A 25674-nucleotide genomic window follows, 5' to 3' on the forward strand; every position below is an offset into this window, starting at 1 on the left:
AGCAGATGTGAAAAGGGTCCCGTGTCTAGGGCCCAGGTTGGCCAGAGGAAGTAGGCTGGCCAGTGCCCAAGCTGTTATAAAAAATACTACCTGGATGGACTAGGACCAACCAGCGTCCTGGTGGGAGTTCCTCTGCGGCAGATGCACAAGCTCAACTCCAGACTCTACTAAAATAATTTAATGAGAAATACGGGGAGTTTTTGGCAAGGGAGGCAGAACAGCTTTTTCTCCCCTTGGCCACCCGCTCCCAGCTGGTGAAGGAGGGAAGGGAGCCTCGCGACGCTGAGGCAGGAGGCGCTGTCTGCCGCCAGGGGGCGCGTCGGCGCGTAGTCCACGTGGCAGAGGTCACTGCCCGGCAGGCAGCCAAAGGAGGAGCCCGGCGGCCACAGAGGCCGGGCTGGGCAGGTCACTCGGAGCTATCCCCGTCCGGGCCGCTGTCTGGAGTGGGTGGGAGAAGGGGTCTCCGGCGCGAGCGCTTGGCCCGGCGCGCAGGCAGCAGCAGCCTCCGCTTCAGCACGGCTGTGGGCAGGGTGGGAGCAGTCAAGGGCAGGGAGGAGGGATGGGAGAAGGGGGTGCGGAGGCTGGAACTTACCGGCCACTGTGTCCTGGCTGTCCCCTGCGGGCCCCCAGTAGATGCTCTCCCCGCGTCGGAAGTTCCGGTGCAGCCGTGTGCAGAGCGTGGCCAGGGTGAGCAGCACCAACAGGAAGGTCAAGGCCATGGCAGCCCACGCGGCCTCCTCCGTGCGTGGGGTGGGACCCCTGGCTGGCCGTGGGGGCGCTGCTGCGCGCGGGGCCGGGGAAGCCTGATTCGGACAGGCACAGCCCCCTGGGCTGCCTTGCACGTTGGGCACCTGAGCCTCTGTCCTGGAGCTGGCATTGCCTTCACGCCCCCCAGGCAGCAGAGGGACGGTGGGCACAGATGGGGCATCACCCGCCTCACCCAAGATTCCCAGCATGGGCTGCTTGGGCTTCGAGCTCCAGGGGGAAGCAGAGGGGACCCTTGGGGCTAAGTGGGTGGACTGGAGACCAAGGGCAGCCCGCAGCCCCCGCCTCTTGGCACCACTGGGGGAGAGCTGCTGGAGCCCTCTAGATGTCACCTCTGTGCCAGGTGGTCGCCAGCTCCGCAGAGCAAAGGCCAAAGCCAGGGCCTAAAAGGAGAAGAAGAGATGGTGGCCACCCTGCTTCCCTGCTCAGATGACCCCTCCACCAACCAAGCCTGGCCCAGCACCCCTCACCTGCACACACCCTCTCTGGCACAGCCGCCCTCTGCTCAGGCTTGGCACCAAGGGAGAGGGTCCTAAAAGGCTGTCACAGTGGAACCAAGCTTTCTTCCTCTGCTTCCGCCGCCACCTCCTCCTTAGCCAGTGGGCAGCCCAGGCTGGCTCTACCCATGCCATCTCCAATGCCAACCCCCATGCTGTCAGCACCAGGGGCTATGAAAGGAGGTAACTGTTAGAACTACGATGACAGTGGGGAACCAACAAGAGGAAGCCCCTCAACTCTCCCTTCCCTGCACACGGGGCTGCAGCCTCTGCCAGCACCAGACAAACCGCCTTTCATCAACTACTTACCCGATCCTGAGTGAGCTTGGGGTCAGGGGTGAGTGAAGGTTTGGCCACACAAATGTGAGCCAGGAGGGCAAGCTGGAGCTTCAGCCAGGGGTGGGCACAGGGGTGGTAGAGGAAGGTGATATCCTCAGCCTAGAGGAAAGGCACAGAGACATCAAGCCAGGCCCAGGTCCATCCCAGAGAATCTCAAATTCTCTCATCCTAGGGCCAGTTTTTTTTTTTTTTTTTTTTTTTTGGTCTGGGAACAGACATCAGGCAAGAACAGGGTCAGTTTAAAAGGACTCCCTGGATGGCCAGATGGCCCTTCCACTCTCAAGGCCTCGGATACTGGCCCTAGGTTGTCCCACGTACTCCCTCTTGCCTCTGAGTGTCCCTTTTACCCCGCCTTTCGAAACATCAAGTGCCACTCCTCAAAGCTTACAACTTCTAAGACAGCATGCTTGAGTACCCGTCAGACTCAAACCACATTCTTTTTTTTTTTTTTTTGAGACAGAGTCTCACTCTGTTGCCTGGGCTACCAGACTAGAGTGCCATGGCATCAGCCTAGCTCACAGCAACCTCAAACTCCTGAGCTCAAGCAATCCTGCTGCCTCAGCCTCCCGAGTAGCTGGGACTACAGGCATGTGCCACCAGGCCTGGCTAAATTTTTCTATATACTTTTAGTTGTCCAATGAATTTCTTTCTATTTTTAGTAGAGATGGAGTCTCACTCTTGCTCAGGCTGGTTTCAAACTCCTGACCTTGAGCGATCCTCCCACCTTGGCCTCCCAGAGTGCTAGGATTACAGGCGTGAGCCACCACACCTGGCCAGACCCACATTCTTTAGTCACACTTCTCTGGACCTGTAACAATGGCTCTACAGACCCATCTCTAGACTGTAAGCATCCCCCAGATGAAGACCAGGTCTTCTGTTTATCAATCTGAACTACACAATCAGTCTCCCAAGATAATCCAAATACAGGGCACGCAGGCAGCAGGTGCACAATCTCAGGATGGAAACACCTCATCAATTACTATTCTTTGACTGAATTGAGCTGGTGCTCAGCGATGTGCTTGATGCTATAGGAGATGCCAAAAGAGAACTTCTGGACTAAATTTGTAGGGGATGTATAAGAAACTCAGGGAAACAACTTACGCAAACTAAAGAGCAGACTAATAAAACTCAGTGATTGGTTGTTAAACTGCAAGACACAGATTTGGAGGAGGAGGGGATGAATAAAGGCTGACACGACCAGGCCAGGTCTTAGGAGGGGGCTGACTCGTGAACTGGGCATGGCTGGGGAAGGATGGCAGGAGGGGAGGGAACTGCATGCTCCAAGTTGGGATGGGCCAGGCGTGGAGGAGAATAAACAGGCAAAGGCACTGCGGTGGGAATGAGGCTGGCATGCCCTTATGTGGTGAGCATATCAACTTGACTGGAGAGGAATCAAAGATTTGGAGAGGTCAGGTGGAGGTTATTTTTAACTAGGCTTGAAAAGACATGCAGGAGAGTATGGGCATGGTAAGGTGAGAAATAAGGAGCCATTGATGGTTTCTGAATAGTGGAATGACTTAATGAAAGGGCTGTTTGAGGACAGGAATCTGGTAGGTGGCATGAGGCAACATCTCTTCACTTGGAGCTATTACAGAGGATTAAAACGAAGTTAGATATTTCAAAGGAAAAACCAAAGGGACAGGATAGCAGTGAGGACAGAAGGGCAGCCATGGAAGTGGAACCCCCAGTTTGGAGCCTCGTAACCAGAGGCACAGGACACAACTTTGTGCTGTCCACACCATTAATTCTCCTCTCACAGGAAGGGATAGAATCAATATCCTCCCTTACAGAAAACTGGGGCCCAGAAAGTCAGGGGACTTCCCACAGTCCCACAGGAGAGTGAGGGCCTGGGCTGTGTTTTCCTACTATGTTACCCACGCAGCCAGCTACTCAACAGCATTCCAGAAGCAGCACAGCAGAGGACAGAGACCTACAGCCCACTGTCCTTGGGCCACCTGTCCTGGGGTGGGAAGTGGGGAGGGGGGTCTAGAAACCTTTTCTCTTCCTGAGGGAAGTGGTAAGGACTGGAGCTGATCAGTAGAAAAGGCAGAGGAGGCCTGCCAGGAGCTCGCTGTTCCAGGTGTAGGCGTCAAGGATGGGTCCCTGCCTGTACTTACCTGCCTTGGGCTCACCTGTGTGTACCTCACTCTTGGTGACACCTGTACATGGGAAAAGAAGAGAGCTTAGAGCAGTTGGGGGACTCTGTGTGTTGGGTGAAGAGGGGATAGCAGGACCCAAGCGCCAGGCCGGGATGGAGAAGTTGGCAAATGAAGGCAGGAGGAACCTGCAGAGATCCCCAGAGGGTGAGTGTGGGGGGTGCAGCGAGGCCAGAGCGGGACTGGGCTACCCCTTCACACCCCTCTCTCGCTTGGCCCTCCAGGTCTCCTACCTGTGGGGGCAGAGGCCACAAGCCCTCTGGACAGCGAGCTCCCCGCTCCTCCGCCAGCCCGGCCACCACCTGTGGGTCCAAGGCGCAGGCAGAGCTGGAGCACTGGACGCGGCGAGGGCCCAGCCCTCTCCCTCTCTAGGCCCAGCCCGCCAGCGGGGGAACTCTTAGTCTCCTCTCGGCGCGCCACTCCTTCCAGGACGAACTTTCCGCAAAGCGCTTTGAGATCCCAGGCGAAGCCTCCCCAGGAGCCGGTCGCCTTACCTCACTGGGATCCAGGAGCCTCGCAAGGGCTGCCACTAGAAGCAGCTGGGGCGCTGGCGGAGGAGGCGCCATCCCAGCCCAGCCCGCCGCCCCGCCAGTGAGGGAGCGCGCGCCACCCCGCCCGGCCACCCCGCCCGGCCCCACAGCCCGGGAGTCGCCCGCTCGCCCACGTACACCCCGGGCTCGCGCGCGCCGGCCCGTCCCCGACCCTTGCCCAGACCGCGCGGCCGGACGCCACGGGCTCGCGCGCCCCCGCCGCGCCCCGCCCCCGTGCCCGCCCACAGCCGCCGAGCGTGTGCGCACGCGTGCTAAACCCGGAGCCGGGAAAGTTTTGAGTGCGAGCACGGGGGGCGCGCACCGCGCTGCAGGGCCGGCGGGACCACCTCCCTAGCCCCAGGATTCGTCCCCGCGCGTCTCTGCGGCCTGCAGAGCACAGCTGCCGCGCCCGGGTGGGATCTAGGAGCGGGGTGCAGGGCGGGAAGTGGGATCCCTGTGGATTGGGTGGCCCAAGCCGGGGAGACGGGTACGCTTCGCTGGCAAGCCTGCTTCACATTCGTCAGTGTGATCTGCCACTACAAGAGTGGCAGAGTCATTAAGTCCGAGTCGCCGAAGGGAGAGGGTGCCAGCTCTAGAGCTTCACCGTCAGCCCATCCCACTCCCGCCCTAGCAAATAGGGCTGGAACCCGGAGGAGCCTCGGAGGGTTTCAGGACCCCATCCCCTCCAGACCCGGAAGCTTTGGGAGGCAGGAGCCGCCCCGGGGGCTGCTTTGTTCCCCACCTCCACCCGTGCCCTCGTCGTTCGTCTGGCGGTGGCCCGCGCGCATCCCGAAAGACACTGGCCGCCCTGAGGTGGAGAAGCCACAGGCCTCCTCCCCCTCAGCGAGGAGCGGGGGGCGGACCTTCCCTGCAGCGGGGCGCCGCCTCCGGTACCCGCTCCAGGATTTGGAGGAAAGACGTGGGTAGAGGGCAAGGGTTGAGATGCACAGCCCAAAACTTCGAATAGAGCAAGAACGTGTCGTTGCAGTCGTCTCCCACGAACCCCAACTTACAAGGGGTTCCTCCCCTCCCCCAGTAATTGCCAGTTGCTGAGCGGATGAAGGAACTCCTGTCTGCCCCTGCCACGGCACCCCCTTCGCAGGACACCTGAGTGCGTCCTTTCCCCCAACTTATTCTCGGAGACTTGGAGCTGTTTCTTCTGGGGAGTCCTGGGGAGCGGCGCTGAGGATTCCCTTTATGTGGAGCCAGGCTCTTGGGGAGCCCCACGCTCCCGGGACGGGGCAGCCAGCGGGACAGCGCACTGGCGCGGACCAGGGCACTAGCGGCCGCCCGCCCGCCGCAGCCCGCTGTCGGTCCGACGCCCGCGCGCGCCCTCGCAGGCCGGTGCCGGACCCCCGCCCGGCCGCGTTGTTGCGCAGTTGCGGTGCCCGCGCTGGGGTGGGGGAGGCCAACGCCGACCTCAGAGAGCGCGGCCGGGAGCCCAGAGCCCGCGCCAGGAGCTACGATTTATTCACTTCTCCCTTTTGCTGTTTCTCAACATTGGCCTCTAAGGACGCAGCGACCCAGGTCTCCCCTGCCAGCCACAGACCGAGCGGGGCGCAGGGGCGGGGGCAGGGGACTCCGATGCTCTCCCGGGCCCCCGAGCCCCAGTCTCCCCACTTCTCTGCTGCCAACACCGCTCTCCCCGGTGCCCTCCCCACTCCCTTCCGGCTGGCTGGAGCGTCCTCACCCCTCCTCTGTGGCCCCGGCTCCTTTCACCCCCTGCTCCTGCTTGTCGCAATCGCTGTACAAAGGGCCGGGGGCGGGAGTCGGGGGCGGGCGTGGGGAGCCGGGCGCGAACTGGCTGCCTGTGCGGGGCCGCGGCCAATCCGGAGCGCGCCCGCCCGCCGCCCGCCCGCGCGGGAGGGCGCTGGGCAGCGGGCGGCAGCCGGGCAGAGCTGCGGGCAGAGCGAGGCGCTCCACGAGGGGACGGCCTCGCCGCCCGCCGGGGCGCTTCTGACTCGCCATGTGGGGCGCCGCCCTCGCGCTGCTCCTGGCGGTGCTCGCCCTGGTCAGCCTTCTTGGCCGGCGGCTCTGGCGCCCCTGGAAGCGCGTCGTCGGTGCGAGGACCTTGCCCGGGGCCCCCGACCGGGACGACGACGAGGAGGTGGATGGCGGAGGCCCCGCGGACCGGTTTAGCGACGGGCACGAGCCGCTGCCCGGCGGGTGCAGCCTCATCTGCAAGCCGTCGGCGCTGGCCCAGTGCCTGCTGCGCTCCCTGCGACGCTCGGCGGCGCTCGAGCCCGGCCCGCGCTGCTGGCTCGCGGGGCCCCACCTGCAGACCCTCCGCCACTTTGTCCTGCCCGTGGGGCCCAGGCCAGAGCTGGCCCGGGAGTACCTGCAGTTGGCGGACGACGGGCTGGTGGCCCTGGACTGGGTCGTGGGACCTTGTGGCCGGGGCCGCAGGGTCACCAACGCCGGGGGCCTTCCAGCGGTGCTGCTGGTGATCCCCAATGCGTGGGGGCGGCTCACCCGCAACGTGCTCGGCCTCTGCTTGCTCGCCCTGGAGCGCGGCTACTACCCGGTCGTCTTCCACCGCCGCGGCCACCACGGCTGCCCGCTGGTCAGCCCCCGGCTGCAGCCTTTTGGGGACCCGTCTGACCTCAAGGAGGCAGTCACTTACATCCGCTTCCGACACCCGGCGGCCCCGCTGTTCGCGGTGAGCGAGGGCTCGGGCTCGGCGCTGCTGCTGTCTTACCTGGGCGAGTGCGGCTCCTCCAGCTACGTGACAGGGGCCGCCTGCATCTCGCCGGTGCTACGCTGCCGTGAGTGGTTCGAGGCCCGCCTGCCCTGGCCTTACGAGCGAGGCTTTCTGCTCCACCAGAAGATCGTCCTCAGCAGGTGGGTGCCGGAGGCCGCATATGCGCACGGAGGGCTTGAGCTGGCCTAGAAACAGCTCTGCATGGTATTGAATAGGTGTGGGCCAATTGGGGGACATTTTCCAAAATCCGTCCCAACCCCATAGTCTAGACAGAACCAGGGAAGCAGGTTTAAAGGCCATAGACGGACTCAGCCCGCATGATTGCACTAGAGCACGGACTCCCGCCGGGCCCCCTTGCCTCATCGCGGCCCCCGGTGTCCTAGCAACCTGAGCACTTGGCCCACTGGCAGCAGAGGCGGCACCTGACATTTACCACTTAGTCCGCAGCTTGACAAATCAGCAAAGAGGGCTCTGGAAGCTGTTGCAACCGATGATGTTTACTTACAGTCTCTGAGCCTGGAGATGACAGGCGTCAGAAAAAAATGGTGGCATTTGATGCATTAGGATTCCCAGACCTCACAAATGTTTTCATATTCCTAGGTATGTACTCAATATTTTATACAAAAAAAATTTTTTTTAATATTTAAACAATTTTTAAAAATCTCCAGAAGAAGAACACTTTACTACCAGAACAACAGGAGAGACTTTTCCACTGAGGAGGCCTGAGTGACATTCCCAGCCTGCACTCTTTCCTCCCTAGAAGAGGCAGAATGAGGTTAAAGACACTGTGGTGTAGCAGAAAGGCCTGGGGTATGGGATCAGACCCACTTGGGTTGAAATCCTGAATTTCCTGCAAGTTAGCTTGGAGCCTTACTTCCCTCTTCAATTAAATGGGGTTAATGATAACCAACTCCTAAGGTGGTTGGGATCATTAAAACAGAAAGCGAAACTAAGGACCTGACACTGGGTATCGGGGCACTCAATAAATGGTGGCAATTGTGATTTCTCTTTCCTTACTCATCCCATTTTGCCTTCTATTCTGAGAAGGTCAAGCCCTGAGCTCAACAGCAGCCCAAAGCATTGCCATGGCAAGGCAGGGGCACTGGCGCAGTTCAGGGCCAAGGTGCTTCACCTGGCTCAATTGCCATATTTCCATCTTAAAGTGACCACCACCAGCACTGACCAGGGCACTAGCTGGAGGGTAGAGGAGGGCGGTGAAGAGAAACTCTACATGTTTAGGAACTGCCCTTCCCATGAGAGTCTGGGATTGAAAATTTGGGGCCGGCATCTTTGAATGTTTGCAGAAGACACACATCCGATTTCAACTGGCTGAGGCTAGATTGATCTACTCAAAGGACTGAGCTCCTTGTCGGGGTGCCAGGCCCTTTCCAGGAAGCTGGAAGCAGCAAGGATGTCCGTCTTCTCCAAAGCTCTCAGGCCCCCACTGGGAACCCACCTAATAAATTAATTACACTCCCAGTCGCCTCCTCTTCCACCCAGCACTCTCTAGGAATTCCTGCCTCAGGTATACCTGATTAAGGTCACATTTCATTTGCCATTATCAGAACAGCAACATTACCTTAAAAAAATACAAACAACAAATGCAACCTATAGTTAAATGTGAATGATTTGGGGGAGGCTGTCACCTGCTGGCTTGGATAGTCTGAGCCAGTGAGATCTTCTAGGAGGGGTTCAGAAAATGACAGTCCGTAGCAAGTTCCCCACAGAAAGCCAGAAGTTGAGGTTAGGACAAGAGCTGTCCCTGTAGATCAGCAGGGACAAATGCTGCCCATAGGACTGGGCAGGCAGGTGCAGTTAATGCCATGAGCAACAAGCCTGCTGGGCATGGTGACGCAGGAGAGAGGGAACTGACTGTTGCCCTGACGAACGCCAGCCCATGTGGCCAGCTCCTCCCATATCCCTAGAGAAGCCAGACATCTGTATTTTATGTGAAATCTCCTGATTTTAAATGGAGACCATGAAATGGAAGTCTTTCGAGTTTTTTTGGTGTTTTGTTTTGTTTTGTCTGTTCTGTCTCACTCTGTTGCCCAGGCTGGAGTGCAGTGGCGTCATAGCTCACTGCAACCTCAAACTCCCAGGCTCAAACCATCCTCCTGCCTCAGCCTCCTGAGTAGCTGGGACTACAGGCACATGCCACCACGCCCAATTTTTCTACTTTTTGTAAAGATTGGGTCTTGCTCTTGCTCTGGCTGGTCTCAAACTCCTGACCTCAAGAGATCCTCCAGCCTCGGCCTTCCAAAGTGCTAGGATGACAGGTGGTGAGCCACCCCGCCCGGCCAAAATGGAAGTTTTTAAAAGCCCAATACAGCCCAAGAAAGCCTCTGTGGCCAGCATGTGGCCCGCAGGCTGCCACTCTGTCACTTCTGCTGTCAGCTGGTGTTCCGATTCTTCCTTCTCTTTCTCACCTTCCCCCTTCAACTTCTCCGTGCCAGGTACGCCACGGCCCTGGAGGACACAGTGGATACCAGCAAACTGTTCGGGAGCCGCTCCCTTCGAGAGTTTGAGGAGACCCTCTTCTGCCATACCAAAAGTTCCCCCATCAGCTGGGATACCTACTGGGACCGCAACGACCCTCTCCGGGATGTGGACGAGGCGGCCGTGCCCGTGCTGTGCATCTGCAGCGCTGACGACCCCGTGTGCGGGCCCCCAGACCACGCTCTGCCCACGGAACTCTTCCACAGCAACCCCTACTTCTTCCTCCTGCTCAGCCGCCACGGGGGCCACTGCGGCTTCCTGCGCCAGGAGCCCCTGCCGGCCTGGAGCCACGAGGTCATCTTGGAGTCCTTCCGGGCCTTGACTGAATTCTTCCGCATGGAAGAGAGGATGAAAGGACTGAGCAGGCGCAGAGCTTCATTCCTAGGGGGCCGGCGTCGCTGGGGGAGCCTGCAGAAGCGGGAGGTCTCTCCCTCTTCCAGTCTGGAGGAGATCTTTAGCTGGAAGCGATCATACACAAGGTGAGACCTGGCCCGAGAACCACCCCCACTCTCGCAAGACAACACGTGGGAGTCCCGAAAAGATGGTGCGGACTGAATGGGCAGCTCCAGCTCTATGCTCCTGATTCAGCCCCTTCTCTCTTAAACTGGTCTGTGCACAGGTGGGACTTCCAGCAAGCCTGTGCTCACTTCACCCTGAGCAGAGCTCCTGCCCAGGCAGCGCTCGACACATTCCTGCTCGTCCTGATTAGCAGCAGAGCATTCCCGGTCTCTGTCTTCTGTCACCGACTTCACAGCCAAAGAATAGCACCTTTTAAGTCCATGGACTCAGGAGAAAATGCTCTCTTACTAGCAAAGGCTGCTGGCATGATTAATGTATGCTCGTCATGGGGCAGCTCCGTCCCACATAAATATTTTAATAATTTAGCTCGGTGACCCTGATTCCCGAGCTGGAGCCACTTGATGTAGTAAGGACAGGATGTTTGTGTCTCGGTCCCACTTCCCGAATTTGCTTTGTGGTGTGGTGCGCCGCTCTGACTTACTAGAGCTGCTCGGCTATTTCAGGCTCGTGTGAGTGAGAAAGGAAGCAGTAGGTGCTGTGCTGGGACTGGCTTGGCGAGGGCTAAGGTAGAAAATGTGAATGCCTTTGCCTGGAACACCTTAGTCTACTAGTCTCAGAGGAGCTCTGCAAGTCTCAGCCGGGAATGGAGCTGATCTAGGGTTTGAGCATGGGACCAGGCCTCTCTGGAGAGATCCCAAGGGTGTTTTGGGAATGGGAAGTGTTCTCACACAGGGTCTGAGAGTTCTGCTAGACTATAGTTCGGGTACCCCACATGCTCTCTTCAGTACCATTGCAGGGGATTATCACAGACAGCTCCAGCCACAGTAGTTTTTCTTCTGAGACGTGGGCTTTCTCTGCGTCAGTGAAAAGTACAAACCTTATTGAGTAGTTGTTTTCTGGTTAGTTGCTCCCTTTTCTGACACTACTACTGGCCTCTCCCTTTCCAGAGCCAGGAGAGACATCTGGGACCAGGAGGACAAAAGCACCAAGAGGTTGACTAGAGCTGACTCCATGATTTATGAATATTTCACATTGCCATGCTTTGTCTGCTCAATTATTCAAAAGGCCATCCATGTAAAGGCAGAAAAGCTTCTTTCTGGATCTGGCCACTCAGCAACTAAGTGGGTATTTGGTTTTATGAGGAATAATGCTGAAGTCCAGAGTAAAATAAGATATAGTGTACAGATTGATCTACATATGCTGGTTTGGATTAGGCCATTAAAATTGTCTTGACAATAGGACATCTGTTTCCATGTGTTGCTAAGATTCAAAAGCTTTGCCCTGGGCTGGGCACGGTGGCTCATGCCTGTAATCCTAGCACTTTGGGAGGCAGAGGCAGGAGGATTGCTTGAGGTCAGGAGTTTGAGACCAGCCTGAGCAAGAGCGAGACACTGTCCCTACAGAAGGTAGAGAAAAACAGCCAGGTGTGGTGGCACCCACCTGTAGTCCCAGCTACTCAGGAGGCTGAGGCAGGAGGATCACTTGAGCCCAGGAGTTTGAGGCTGCAGTAAGCTATGATGATGCCACTGCACTCTATGCAAGGTGACAGAGCAAAACCCTGTCTTAGAAAAAAGAAAAGAAAAAAAAGCGTTGCCTTGAAGTTTCATTTTAATTTGTCATTGAGAAAGAGGGCACCTATTTTCACCTCACAAACAGCAAAGGAGTTGTAAAGAGGAGAACTATTTATACCAAAAACCACATCCCAAAGCTTGGTATGAGGTGTTCCTAGAGCCATGATTTCAGGTTTGGATAATCTTGCCCCAGCCTTGTTCTTCTAGATCAAATAAGAAGAAACTCTGAACTAACTCCAAGAATCTAAACTGAAATACAGGCAATATTCAATTGTCTAAGGCACTTTATCCTGTTGTGAAAAAGTTATCTCCCTCCTTCCCCACTCCTTATTCCTCCTCCTCCACATTCCTTGTCTAACATTCTTTCACAATTTCTAAGCAAGAGAAATAAAAAAGGAACTGAAATCTAAAGAAGCCATTCTACTGCTGGTGAACAACAGCCTTGGTATAAAGGCAGGGTGAGGATGAATTACTGACATCTGGCTTCTCCCCGCCGCAGGCCCCCACATCTGGTACAGTGGGGATTTCGGTTAATTAGGGTCCTGCAGTCCCAGCTGCCCTAGGATCATTCAAAACTGACTGCAAAATGGGAAGCAGCTCAGTGGTTTTTAAACCCAAAGTCCTAGAGAGTCCCTAAGGGTGAAAATCTGGATAGTTATGCTAGACCAGATACTACAAGACTCTGGTTCTTCAAGAGAATTGCTTTTGGAAAAACAAAGCTTTCCATTTTTATAGGAAAGAAAGCTTTCCAGGGATGGGAATATATATACTTCACAGTAACCGTCTTAAAACTCTCAGAATGGCAGTACAATCCCAGTTCAGGTTCCGTTGATTCCCTTTTACCCTGAGCTCCAATGACCTAAAGCCCAAAGTATTTCTTCTCCAAGCCTCTCGGGCCAGATGTGCTCATTGCATATCTCAGGAACCTACTTCTCTCTTATCTTCCTATCACTGAAGACTAGGGCTGTATAGTTCCTGTTCAGGCAGGAAAGGTTTGGGTGACCCCATCCTTTAGCCTAACAGTGAAAGAATCACCCACCTTGGCTCTGGTTGGTGAACAGCTAATCATGGGAAACCAGCTGGAGGAGCTCCAGGCACACTATTTGGAGAATGTGGGGCCCTTGAACAAAATGGCAAGTTATGAGTTTGAGGAAGCAAGAAACAAACAACAAAGCAAACCAAACCTGCAAACACCTAAGAAGTACCACCGGGTTGGTTTCCAGGTGGTGGATCTTCAGCAATCCTCAAGCTTCATTCCTTGTTTGCCTCCCTTTTGGTGTCTTCGTTATTTAGACACCCCTTCAAATGGTAAGGGAGAGAAAAAACAAAAAATAAGAAACCCAGTGACTTAAAGGAGGCATTAACTCAGAGGTAGAGATTGAGTCATCTGTCAGGAACAGAATGCAGCAAGCAAACTGCCTCTGAAGGTTTCTTTGAGCTCTAATCTCTGATATCAAGACTGTGCTAGGCCGGGCGCTGTGGCTCACGCCTGTAATCCTAGCTCTTGGGAGGCCGAGGCGGGCGGATTGCTCAAGGTCAGGAGTTCAAAACCAGCCTGAGCAAGAGCGAGACCCCGTCTCTACTATAAATAGAAAGAAATTAATTGGCCAACTGATATATATATATAAAAATTAGCCGGGCATGGTGGCGCATGCCTGTAGTCCCAGCTACTCGGGAGGCTGAGGCAGAAGGATCACTGGAGCCCAGGAGTTTGAGGTTGCTGTGAGCTAGGCTGACGCCACAGCACTCACTCTAGCCTGGACAACAAAGCGAGACTCTGTCTCAAAAAAAAAAAAAAAGACTGTGCTAAGCTATAACTTAATTCTCATAAAGATTTAGTATTTTATGTATTTTTACATAGGTTTCTAGGGTGGCTTGGCTGGAGATGACAGTATGAAAAACAAAGCACTAAATTCTCTGAGAAGCCATCATCATCTCTGTTTTGAGTGAATATATTCTTTCTAAGTAACTTGAGTACTGTTAGAAAAGAGGTCTCAACACAGGAAATGTCATCTTAGGTTTATACACAATCTCAAAACCACCCCACAGTCAGAAACTCTGTATTCATCTTCCACCCAAACCACAAGATCTTTTGTTAGGCAGTTACCCTTAGTAATGCCAAGGTATCTTCCTTTAGAAATGAACTTCTCTCCCTGCAAGCAGATATACTTGCCCACTTTGGTAGAACCTGATAATAATGTCAAAAAGGAATCAAGCCACAAAGGATGACATCAAAAATTGTTTTCACTGGTTATTCCAATTTGCAGAGATAAGATTGCATTAGGAAGACTTGAGAAGTTATACACAGGGATTGTCCGAGTACCTGGAGATGAAACGAATGTGTCAGAAAACACTAAGTCCCACGTCATCTGTGGGATATTCAAGCTAGACTGCCTCTTGGCATATACCATGGAGAAGGACAGGTGCCAAGAATGAGGGTGGCCTAGATCAGATGTAAGTTCTCTTCTCATTTGAGAGTCTATGAATTGAAATAAATAATGCTAATGATCTCAGTGGGTTGTAAAGACTTCTGTTTGGTTTTTGAGCCTGAAGATCAGGAGACCACAGACCTGACCTGGATACTGGGAGTTGGGAGATGACTTCGATTTTAATAAAAATAACCCTGCCAAAGTGACCGGAATATGTTTTCACGGTATCCAGTATTTATGCTCAAGTCTCAAGTGCCCAGGAAGAGCTAAAATTTCGGAGGTAAAATGGACCTTCAGCCAGGCACAGTGGTGTGCGCCTGTAGTCCCAGCTACTGGGGGAGGCTGAGCTGGGAGGATCATTTGAGCCCATGAGTTCAAGTCCAGCCTGGGCAACATAGTGCGACTGCATCTCTCAAAAACAAAACAAAACAAAAATTTTAAAAAGAAAGGAATTTCATTAAAAAAACTAAAAACACTAACACATCAAAAATAAATATCTCTAGATCCTCCAGCCTTTCCTTGTAATAAGGCAATACCTTGCCCCAGTGCTTATCACTAGTGTGGTTGAGCAAAAGATTTCTCTCTCCCTTGTTTGCTTCTGAATAGTAAATAAATCAGTCTCCCTGTAACACTGGAATGTTATTTTTTAAAGCTATCGAAACAAATAGGTGCTGTTTGTCTTCTGAAGCCCTCTGTGTACTGAGCCATGCTTGCCTACTGCAGAGTTTAACAGCCTCCCTGCACATTCTGTATTCGCTGGTTGTTGCCTCACCTCTGTAGATCTAGCCTCATGTCCCCTGCCACTATTCAGTGGCAGCTGTGTTTAATCAACAACCAGTTCTCCTGGTCTGGGCTAATCACTTCTCAGCAGGCTCAAAATTCCCTGATCATCAATGAGACACTGATGTCTACAATAGAGACTTTTTCAATGGGCAATTAGTATTTGTGTGTTGATAGAGTACTGAAGTGGTAGTCTTGAAACTGCTCTTGGCCAAGCAAGGTGGCTCACGCCTGTAATCCTAGCACTCTGGGAGGCCGAATCAGGCGGATTGCTCGAGGTCAGGAGTTTGAAACCAGCCTGAGCAAGAGCGAGACCCTGTCTCTACTATAAATAGAAAGAAATTAATTGGCCAACTAATATATATACAAAAAATTAGCTGGGCGTGGTGGTGCATGCCTGTAGTCCCAGCTACTTGGGAGGCTGAGGCAGCAGGAATGCTTGAGCCCAGGAGTTTGAGGTTGCTGTGAGCTAGGCTGACGCCACGGCACTCACTCTAGCCTGGGCAACAAAGCGAGACTCTGTCTCAAAAGAATAAATAAATAAATACAAATAAATCCCAGCCCATGAGCATTCCCTCCCATCCCCCATTAGCCTTCTGACAAAAAAGTTACTTGAACAGTTTTAAACAATGGGACTGGATTAGATGGTCTGTTTCCCCGTATGGGGCTAAAATGTGAAGATTTTCAAAAGATCTCACCTTTTGAAGCTTTATACAAGGTCCAAGAGAACTACCTACATTTATGTGTCTGAAGAGCTGCAGTTATATATACCACAATGTAGAAATAAACGTAAGCACCTGCATCAAACAGAATCACCTCGCATCCAGAACATTATAGGCCACTTCACTGGGCAGACAGGTGAGGCTATTAGACTATGTCTTTATCGGATAGTTCACTCTACCCATATCTTACTCATTTTATAACCCCAACATCCACAACAGTGCCTGAGGTTCAGTAATCATACAACAGATAGTAAATGAATAGAAATATACCTCAACTTTATGAGAATAAAGTTGTTTTAAAAAACTGAGCAGACACTCTGTGTACTAAAATTACTTTATTACAGTTTGATTTTTTTAAACATTTCCTTTGCTATGATACAAAGGATACTTACAAACAAAATATTACATATGACCTTGTTTTCGCTCTTATGTTCTGACAACTTGGTAACAGCTTTAAATGCACAATCTATACAATTAATACAGGTTATATATGAACTATAAGGTATGCTGAACCAGAAGAATACTGACGATATACTGTACAATAAGCCTTACCAGTTAGTGCTGTGGACCATTTCTACCAAAAGGAAAATGCACATCTGTACAGTCACCTTTACCAGCTGGTGCTGACAGCAAGGGAGAGGCCTCTTTCCCATTGCAACCCTTGATAAGCCTCCACTGTGGGCGTCTGGTCCGAAAATTGAGAGGACAGTGTATAATTTAAAATTAGTCATTGGTAAAGTGGTAGAACACACACTTTCAACATGATACTCTCTCACCCAAAAATCAGTCCCAGTTTTAAAAGACCACAAGTCCTTTGTCCACTATGAAAAACCCTACAGGCTCAAGGGCTTTGGGAGATGAGAAGATGAAGGCTGCCAAAAAAGGAGGCAAGAAACCAAGCCAAAATCTAGGTCTTGCAAAATCATCATTTTTCCCTTCACCAAAGGGAACTAGAAATGTACAAATTCATTGATGAACCTCAATGATAACGTATCAGTTAGCTGATAACCCTCATTTTATCTGGACCCCGACTTGTGGGAATAACTGAAATAGACTGTGGATAATATATACCACTTTTGGAAAAGAACCTCTTGCTTAGTTTAGATATTCCCTTTAGCCACCAAAGCTGGTCCTGGGCTATTACAGGTGTGCATTCATCTCTCAATGGTCTACTCAGAAATGATAAGGTTACAGCTTTTTTTCTTTTCTTTTCTTTTTTTTTTAAATAAAAAAGCAATTGACTGAAGCATTTTATTTTTTTAGGTAAATAGCAAAAATAAAAATAAAAACCAACCCTGGCATTTGCACAAATAATGCAAATGGAGTGATATGGTCTTTAAAGGAAGGGTTAGTAGAAAGAAAGAGAGAAGTGAAGAAAATCCAGAGAAGATGATGTATTAATTTCTTTCTTTTAAAAAATTTCTACATGTGCAAAAAAATCATGCTGTTTGAGGAAAACAAAGAGAAATGAGTACATAAAACTAAAAACATAAATAATATGTTTGGGTGACTGGTAAAAGCAGAAACCAATCTGGGTTACAAAAAGGATTATACATTCAAGATGCTCTTAAACCCAGTGGGATAACTTATGTTAAAACTGTGTTAATAGTTACGTTAAAAATCTCAAGTTTGTTTTTAAATCTTCACAATACAAGCAAAGCTGTTTTAAAATATACACTATACATATTTCTCATAGTCTCTCCAACCTCACTGCGCATTAGGCTTTTTCATATACTAAAACAAGGGGGTTCTGAAAGCTAAATTGCTCATAGTAACCCATCCATTATTTAAATGTTTGTCTTAAGTTGGGTTAAAAACTTTAGCAGACTTACATAAATAGGATTTAGCAACACAAGTGTTAATTTTAAAAACTCTAAAGCATTTACAAATTATCAGGTTGGAATAGTCTGGGAACGTTATGTGCACTATACTTTAAAATGTTATTTACATCAGACCATCGCTTTTGTAAAAATTTCCCTAAAAAATAAAAAACAAAACAAATTTGGAGAATTAACCTGTTCTAGCAAAGAAAGACCATAAACAGAAAGGTAAAGTAAGATTATCTCCTAATAGGATCCCCACACATCCCTCTCTTCACTTGGGTTTTACCCTATGAAACCACCTGCAACTCCTAACAGGCTGATATATCACCTGACATATCAAGATAATGGTAAAATATCTTTTCAGATAAATTACTGGCCTTAAGTGGACTTTTCAAAAATAAATGTTTTCCCATCTTACGTGTCTGGCTTGGACTTTTGGGACACATTAACTAGAGGGGCACTCTAAGTAGGCACAATTCCCATTTAATGTGGAATAAAAGATATAAAATGCTGTTAGGATGAAGGGGTGGTGGTTTCTTTGATAGTATGAAATGCAAGAAAGGACACCACCACATTTGGAATGGACATCAAAAGACAGCTGTCTGGCAATACACCAGAGGCAGCCAATATCTTGGTAAACTATATATATATATTACTTGTCTATGACCGAAAAAAAGGGTTAGAAGGGTTCTAATATCCCCTAGGTTTTTGGATATGTGTCAAATGGTTACACAGACCAGCCAGAATCTGCAAATGTTAAGGCAGTTATATCCTTTTAAATCACATAATTCACTTCATGACCATGTGTAATTTATACTAACAATGTTCATGCCTAGGTAATGTATTTGGGGCTCAGAAAAAGCAAAATGTGCCACTGAGAGAAACCTGTTCCCATATAACTGGTCTTCATGCTTTCAAGTGGCCCTAATATACCTTGGATACTAAGCCAAGCCATGCAAAAGCAAAGAGTACACACTTTTCATTAACACTGGTATCTCATTTCTAAACCAACTGACCTCAGAGTTGCCATAGAAACATATAACACAAGTACTGAAAGCATTGAGGGTTCATGGATTTCTAAGAAATGCATTTCCCTCATCTATGTTTATCAGTCTTTAATACTTTGGCTACAAGGCATATCAGAGAAAGGGAGGTTAAGTGGGGGGTATGACAAAGGAACATAGGTGGTTCTGGAAACAGGAAAAATGTTCCAGATATGGGACTGATGTGCCTGCAATAAGCACAGTTCATTTCATTTGAAAATTCAGTTAAAGAGCCCAATAAACAGTTCCAAACCATAATGTTATCACCTGCATAATTTACATAAACATTAAAACACTTGCACTTTAAGACAAAACACACTTCTGTAAACATGGCCACTGGGGGAGGGAGGCTCCCTACCTCATTTGAGGACATGTGATCATTTATATTAAACAAAATTATTTCACTTCAAAGATTTCAAACCTGACCAATGATTAAGCTTCATTTCCCCCTGTTTAACAACACTTAAGCATTAATTCTAAAAATGTCACCTAGGATGGTTTCAGGGTTAGATGCTAGGACCACAACTTGCAATGACAGCAACTCCTCGCTAGCTGGCACAGACCTATAAACTTTAGTACAAAAACAAAAAAATACAGAAACTAGGTCAATTTGTTAGCTACATATTTACAGATAATTACATGATTTTTCACTCACAACTGCTAAAAACTATGAGTGAAAGAAAACTGTGCAGGTTGAATTACCCGTACTTTGGGGGAAATTCTTGGGCATCAAGATACCCTTTTTCATTCATTCATTCAGAAGTCTCATCTTCTCTCCACTTTTCCATGACAAACTACCTACAGATGTTCAGATTAGTATATCCAGTGGGTATCCTGTTGTTTCAGTGAGGATTAACCTTTTTCTCTATTTAAAGAAGAACCCCTTGTACATTTAAAAACAAAACAAAACAAAAAACAATACAGACACATACACAAAAAAATCTCTGAAACTTTAAAAAAGTTTAGATTGCTGGGAAACAGTTAACAGTGATGGTGACATAGTAAATGGCTCCCCGTTTTAATTCTCTGCCTTTATTTTTTTTATAAAGATAATCTATCTTTGGGTGGATGGGAAGTGCAAGTTTAAGAAACCTACAACATGCAGATAAGGTGCATAATAATACATATATTTCTTATGATCTGAAGACTACCATTAAGCCAGATGGGTTCTCTTCCCTCATATGAGTGAAATTCTGGAAATCTGGCTACAAACAAGGAGGAAAAAAATTAATCAACATGACTTTGAATGGGACTACCAGAATTCAGTAGAAAATATAAATGCATAATAAGAGTTCTCAGCTTCACTTTTTGTAGACAGTGTTTAATAAACTTATTTCTTTACAAATTAAGTCATTTCCAATGTAGATCTACTGTAGTGATTTCATAAAAGTGCAGACAACATAACCAGACACAGCAAAACAGACTTCAATCAGTAGTCCTTGCATACAAGAGGCAAGTCTGCGAAGTGTACAGCACACTTTTCATCCTTTAAGGAATCTCAGGATGGGAAATTTCCAGTTCTTAACAACTAAGAGTGAGTGAGTGCCTTTAAAAGCAATGCTACAATCTAGTTTGGGGAATTATCATATTAAATGGGGGAAAACAAAATAGAGAATTTGTTTTTCTTCAATAATGGTCTATATTTTGGTAAGCAGCTCAAAGATGACAGCCCAAGTTTTGACATTGCTCTTAGAGAAGGCATTCTATTTAAGAAATGAGAACCTCTTCTTCTATCATTATAGAAGATTCACACTTATACACCATAAATATATTATCTTCTGACACAATAGGACATTTCACATTGTGAGCATGGGACAAAACGCAGGACCATATAAACCTCCAGGGAAAGGGCTGCTATTACTGGGCCAAATCTCTGCTTGAATAGTAGTGGCTCAGAAGGGGTGGAAGGTGCACAAAGAACTTACTATTAGCAAGCAAGAAGAGGCAGCTAAAGGGAGAAAGCCCCTCACACTAATACCAAATCCTTCTCTCCCAGTGGCCATTTTCTGTTGATTTTACAGTTTAGGAGAACCTTAGATGCTTTAGCAGTAATTTCTTTCTTGGCTGTTTTGATCCTCAGCGAAATACGTAATTATTAGTATTAATGGAGTAAAAAGTGTAAGAGGATCAATGGCATAATTACTAAGAAATACACATGGAAAGTATATAAAGATTGTATGATTTATTGATTCTTTTTATCATCTCTGCAGAGGAATCGCCACCAGTGTTCTTACTTTCCATGGTTCATTTCTCTCTGCTTCATTTATCTTTTATTGCATCACAACACAAACTCACAGGAACACTAACTGGCTCCCTCCGCAGCACTATTTTACTGCACTGCAATTTATGATTCCATATTTTACCTTTCTTTCCACTCACACAAGTTTTAAGAGGGGATTAAAAAGGAAAAGATTGCATCTAATGACCACCTTCTCATAAATATCAACCCAGAGTACTTATTCTTAAGAAACACATGCATTCTTGCCTTAACTGAGGACTGAAATAACAAAACCAAACAAAAATAACACAACCTTAAGTGCCCTGATGGAAATGTACAATATGAGTTACATCCATCTATCTATACACACATATAGACACTCATATGTATATACAATATATACATACAAATGATATTAGCTATACCAAAAAATGTGCATATTTAACACAGTTTTAAAAAGCCAGTAGATAATGGTATAATACAATTTATTTCCACTAGTGAATGGCACAAATAGAGAAATGCAAAGGAGGTGTTTCAAGTACAAATGAAGTCATTTTTCACAGGTGAAAATAAATAGTATTATTCCAGTGTCCAACACAATGTATTCTATAAAAGTTTAAAATGCCAGACATTTAGTACTTATAGAAGTAGAAAGTCACTAAAGTCTGGCTTATGGTCTGAAAAAGACACTCATAGAGTTCTCAATTTTTGAAAAAGGGATGAGAAAAAAACTGGTGGAAATGGGAGGGAGTGTCCAGGACAGTTACTTTAGTGTATTGAATGGTGTTTACCTGATGTCTAGGCAGCCATAAATCATAATGACTATGCTAAAAAGTTCAGTTTACCAATATATCTTTGATCTAGAGTACTAAGTATATTACAACTGTGGGTGTGGCTTCAAATGCAGAACTCTTTATCTTCAGGTATAGAAATGACTACTCTAAAAATGGCAGCTCTGAATAAAAATAATAAACACATTTTTCAACTAACATTTTTTATATAATGAAAATACTTTCAGATACCATAATTTGGGGTTAGAGCTGACTTTAATAAGGAGAAGAAAAAAAATATGTGCAAAGGGAAGGGAACCCAATTCAGAATAATATATTTCAAAGTATGAGGCTTTGCATTTTTAAAATGCAGAAAAAGGAAGAGAGAGTGAACACAAGAAATTTTTTACTGCTAGGCTCTGGATACCAGATATAGCATTTATGACTTCTGATATGCTAGAGAAATTTCCCATAGTTTTAATTTCCTTAAACACATATATAATGAGTGAACACCAACGCTGGGAAGGAGGTAGTGTTAACTTGATCAAATCTTGACATTTGCACACTGATTCAGAAAGTGCTTGCTCTTTCTTTAGGATATCTCAAAATCTTTCAGAATTTCCTGCTATGAACTTTTGCTCTGTGATGTTTCCTACCATGTATGAGATTCCTCAGAAGCTAGATCTCACAAACACACACAAACCAATTAATTTGAATCATTTTTGCAAACTATATATATTTTAATTAAAATAAACTTAATGGCATAATCCAAGCATAATCATGACCTACATGTAAAACTGGTTGCCAAACAAATTAGATACAAAGCCCTACTGGATAGACATTTGGAATCAGTATTCAATCATGCTTTTATAAGTACATATGATCTAAATGGACCCAGTAACTCAATTTAAGTCTACAACTGGATTTAAAATGTATCACTGGTAGTATTTCTAGTTTTAAGGAGTTTTATATGCAAAACTGATCTGCTTCCCTATTCTCCAGTAGTATAGAGGCCAGATCTATGAATAATATTTTAAAGGTATCAAATTCCATTATATTATTGATATTTTATTAAATCATAATCTCTCTTATTTTCCTCCAAATAGGTAGATTTCTCAATTTGTTTGAAACACTGTATAATATTTGAATGCAGAAAAGATAATGAGATGACTAAAAGCCCCTTCATTAGATATGACAAGTACATGTCATATTTACCTAAAAAGTGGTGATCTGGAGCATGGCCTAGAGGACAATCTATCAGAGTGCTACTTGAAACACTACCTAAAATTGTGTGTGAACTCTATTGTGATCTTGGTTTTTAAAAGATTTATATTAAAACATTAACTTTCTTCCAGTTACCTTCAAATGAAGGTCAGAAACTCCTAAAGGTGGGATTCATGGAGACTGAACTGACATACCTGGGGAAGACTTGAAATTTGGTTAAGAAAACCAAGACTTCAACAGTGATAGATTACTATTTGGTCATTAGTTTGGTCTAGGCGAAGAGTATCATTGAGAGGGCTTAAGAGACTACTACCTTGGAGCCCTCTGACTACATGAAAAGCAGGATCCAGAGTTAGCAGCAAGAGATCTTCAAGACAACTGGGAAGGGAGCAGGACAATAACTTGTAAGAAATTCTGATCTGTTGCTGAAAAGGACATTTTTTTCCTTCAAGTCATATTCACAGTTCCCCAACCATCTCCAACTCAGTTTCCACAAAAGCAATGGAATAACAAGTAACATATGACTTTTAGCATTGGGTTCATCCTTCATTGTAAAATAAAACATCAAAACAAAACAAAACAAAACATGCCCCCCCATGTTAGCTTTTGTCAAGAGATTTCCTGACCACTATAACTTACTTTTACTTTTTTTTTTTTTTTTTAATTGGCCAAACTTCCTAGTTCCTTTTCAGTAGTATTTTAGCACTGAGGCTTGAGACTTGTGGAAGTGGGGTTTCCTATTATGTGATGTTAACATGATGCCAAATGGTCACTAGGTCTCAATGAACTAGAAGTTTGTAAAGTACTGCAGCAACAAAAACAGCAATTAAAAATAGAGGACCTGCACATGCAGCAAGATCTACAGTGGTGATGAGGATTAGTCAGCAGCTGGTAAAGTCATTGGCTCAGTGGCTCCTGGTTCACTATGGCAACTAAACATTTAAATAATTGGCTATTCTACTTGTAAACAGGAAATACCATAAGCCAAAGGGGATAATCAAATTATGTCTATGTAGTGTGATGAGAAGTCCAATAGATGGCATTTTGCAAATATGGCATCATTCAAATACCTCTGGCATTTGATTTGTATTGGCTATATGTCTTTGTACAAAGTAAAAGTACTGTTTGGGGTTCTGGGAGTTATAAAGCTTAGCTAGGATGAGATATCACAGTATAAGCAACAAAACATCAGGATATGTAGGCTTTATCTCCTCACTATGCTGCTGGACATACCCATCATATGAACTTTCAGGGGCCCCTCTTACCCTCTGGTCTTCCCCATTGAAGGCTCACAGGTTTGTTATGCAATCCTTACACAACTTGCCATCTCTTTAAGCACCCCCATCTCACCGTGACACAAAGAAGGCACAATTGAATGGACAAAAATCGCTGACAAACCTATGATTCATTCAGAAAAAAAACTGAGTTGTTTTCTACCGTCTGAAAAAGTCAATGCAATCCTTTAGTGCTCATGGATTTTTTTTTTTACTTCAAATGAGGCTGAGAAGTCAGACCAATTTAATAAAAAAACACATTAGTGAGAGGATGCAGAGGTGTGTTCCAAAAATAACTTATTTCAGCATATGCTGCTTGCTGTGGGTGGCTCATAAGAATTTGGGATATGGAGAAAGGCTTTCAATTTTTTCACAAACTTCTTAGGATACAGACTCTCAAAAGTGGTGACTTAAAGCCACTTTGCTGCATTTTATTTTTGCAGTATTCAGAAAATAACCCTTATCTAGCCAATTTCTTTTTACCACATGCATAAGATATATATATGTATGTATATGCGTATATATATACACGCACATACAAACATATTTTTAATATCAATTCCACTTTTCAAAATTTCCCCAAAAGTTAAACAAAACAAAACAAAACCCGGCAGCCAAATACTATGACATCCCAATTAGTAAACACAAAACAGAACGCTTTACAAAAATGAATAAAATATACCATATGCACTCAGCTTCCACACTGTAGTACCCAAGTGAGGAGGCTGCTGTGACGATGTCTGTAGGCAGTTTCTTTTGGCAGACAGCTCCAGCGGAATTGCCACTCTCAATTATTAAGTTATGTATAAGACATGTGTGACCCATTGGATATTTGTGAAGTGACACTCGTGCTTCTGCTCATGCCCTGCTCTGTCCGTCCCCCAGAAGCTGTCCGCCTTAGAGCCTGGGGGCTATTGCGGACTCCCATACTGCTACCTCGAGGTACCCCTTGCATTGGCCCTGAGGGGTGACCCCATGGCTGGGGTCCACCTTGCATTGGATGGCCCCAAGCTTGCGGTGGGCCACCCATGGGATGACCCCAGTGAGGTCCTGGACCCCCAGTAGGATTGTGAGACCAACCAGAAGCTCCTGGGTAGCTGTGGCTGAATGCCTCAGGGGAGAGATTAGAAAGGACCATGTTACTAAAACCTAGTCTCATGCTTTCAGAGTCAAAAGCTTCTATTTCTCTGGCTTGACGCTCCAGCAGGCTTCGTATTCGTTCTGTGCGTTCATTCTGCAAAGCCAACATCTCTTCTTCAATCTGTTGAACGAAGGAAGCAAAAAGAAAGCCAATTTATGTTTTAAAAATCTGAAATTTAGGAAGCAATAATTACTCAGCTTTGAAGTGGCTGGGTGGATATACATTTTGTGGATATACATTTAAAAATCAAAATAGATGTACTGTAAGAATTGTATAATTTATATTTTTAAAATATGTAAAATCAAGTTAATAAACTCTATTGAAATAATAAATCAAGGGAATTATCATCAATGGCTGCTAAATCTATTGGGTAAAAAGTTGCTGGAAAATGAAAGAGGGTGAAGGGAAATCAATATTATCAGATATCAGACATATCATATGTCAATATTCTAACAAAATAAATATTAGTGTAGGAATAGACAAATAGATTAATAAAACAGAAACATAATGAATATTCCAATTTGTAGGTCTTTTTTTTTCCTTTGTGACAGAGTTTCACATTCTGTCACCCTGGCTAGAGTACAGTGGCATCATCATAGTTCACTGCAACCTCAAACTCCTGGCTCAAGTGATCTTCCTGCCTACTCCTAAGTAGCTGGGACTATAGGCAAGTGCC

The 25674-nt window shown here is 47.1% G+C and overlaps 3 protein-coding genes across 7 annotated transcripts in view; 1 reads left to right on the forward strand and 2 right to left on the reverse strand.

The window, feature by feature from the left end:
- Window positions 1-163: 163 nt before the first annotated feature.
- TP53I13 (tumor protein p53 inducible protein 13) lies at window positions 164-6705 on the reverse strand. Of its 4 annotated transcripts, none has more exons than XM_075994296.1 (7): window positions 6626-6705; window positions 3991-4059; window positions 3719-3760; window positions 1572-1700; window positions 1236-1433; window positions 593-1148; window positions 164-519 (listed from the first exon to the last, which is right to left on the reverse strand). In XM_075994296.1, the coding sequence occupies exons 5-7, from the start codon at window positions 1395-1397 to the stop codon at window positions 407-409; spliced, it is 831 nt and encodes a 276-aa protein (XP_075850411.1). In that variant the 5' UTR covers window positions 1398-1433; window positions 1572-1700; window positions 3719-3760; window positions 3991-4059; window positions 6626-6705; the 3' UTR covers window positions 164-406. The 4 variants fall into 4 exon arrangements, with proteins under 4 accessions (XP_075850411.1, XP_075850409.1, XP_012596145.2 ...); XM_075994294.1 differs by lacking the exon at window positions 6626-6705 and adding an exon at window positions 4252-4405 and having other exon boundaries at window positions 3734-3760; XM_012740691.2 differs by lacking the exon at window positions 6626-6705 and adding an exon at window positions 4252-4405.
- On the forward strand, window positions 6187-14632 carry ABHD15 (abhydrolase domain containing 15). The gene is made up of 2 exons (XM_020281138.2): window positions 6187-7128; window positions 9442-14632. The coding sequence occupies exons 1-2, from the start codon at window positions 6254-6256 to the stop codon at window positions 9965-9967; spliced, it is 1401 nt and encodes a 466-aa protein (XP_020136727.1). The 5' UTR covers window positions 6187-6253; the 3' UTR covers window positions 9968-14632.
- Window positions 14633-15823: 1191 nt separating this feature from the next.
- Window positions 15824-25674, reverse strand: part of TAOK1 (TAO kinase 1) — a 147619-nt gene continuing 137768 nt past the window's right edge. For both annotated transcript variants that reach the window (XM_012740685.3, XM_075994290.1), the window contains one exon: window positions 15824-25118. In XM_012740685.3, the coding sequence (XP_012596139.1) occupies window positions 24657-25118 (462 nt within the window). In that variant the 3' untranslated portion in view covers window positions 15824-24656. The remainder of the gene's footprint in view (window positions 25119-25674) is intronic.

The sequence above is a fragment of the Microcebus murinus genome, chromosome 18, assembly GCF_040939455.1.
Source record: "Microcebus murinus isolate Inina chromosome 18, M.murinus_Inina_mat1.0, whole genome shotgun sequence".
Lineage (NCBI taxonomy): Eukaryota > Metazoa > Chordata > Mammalia > Primates > Cheirogaleidae > Microcebus > Microcebus murinus.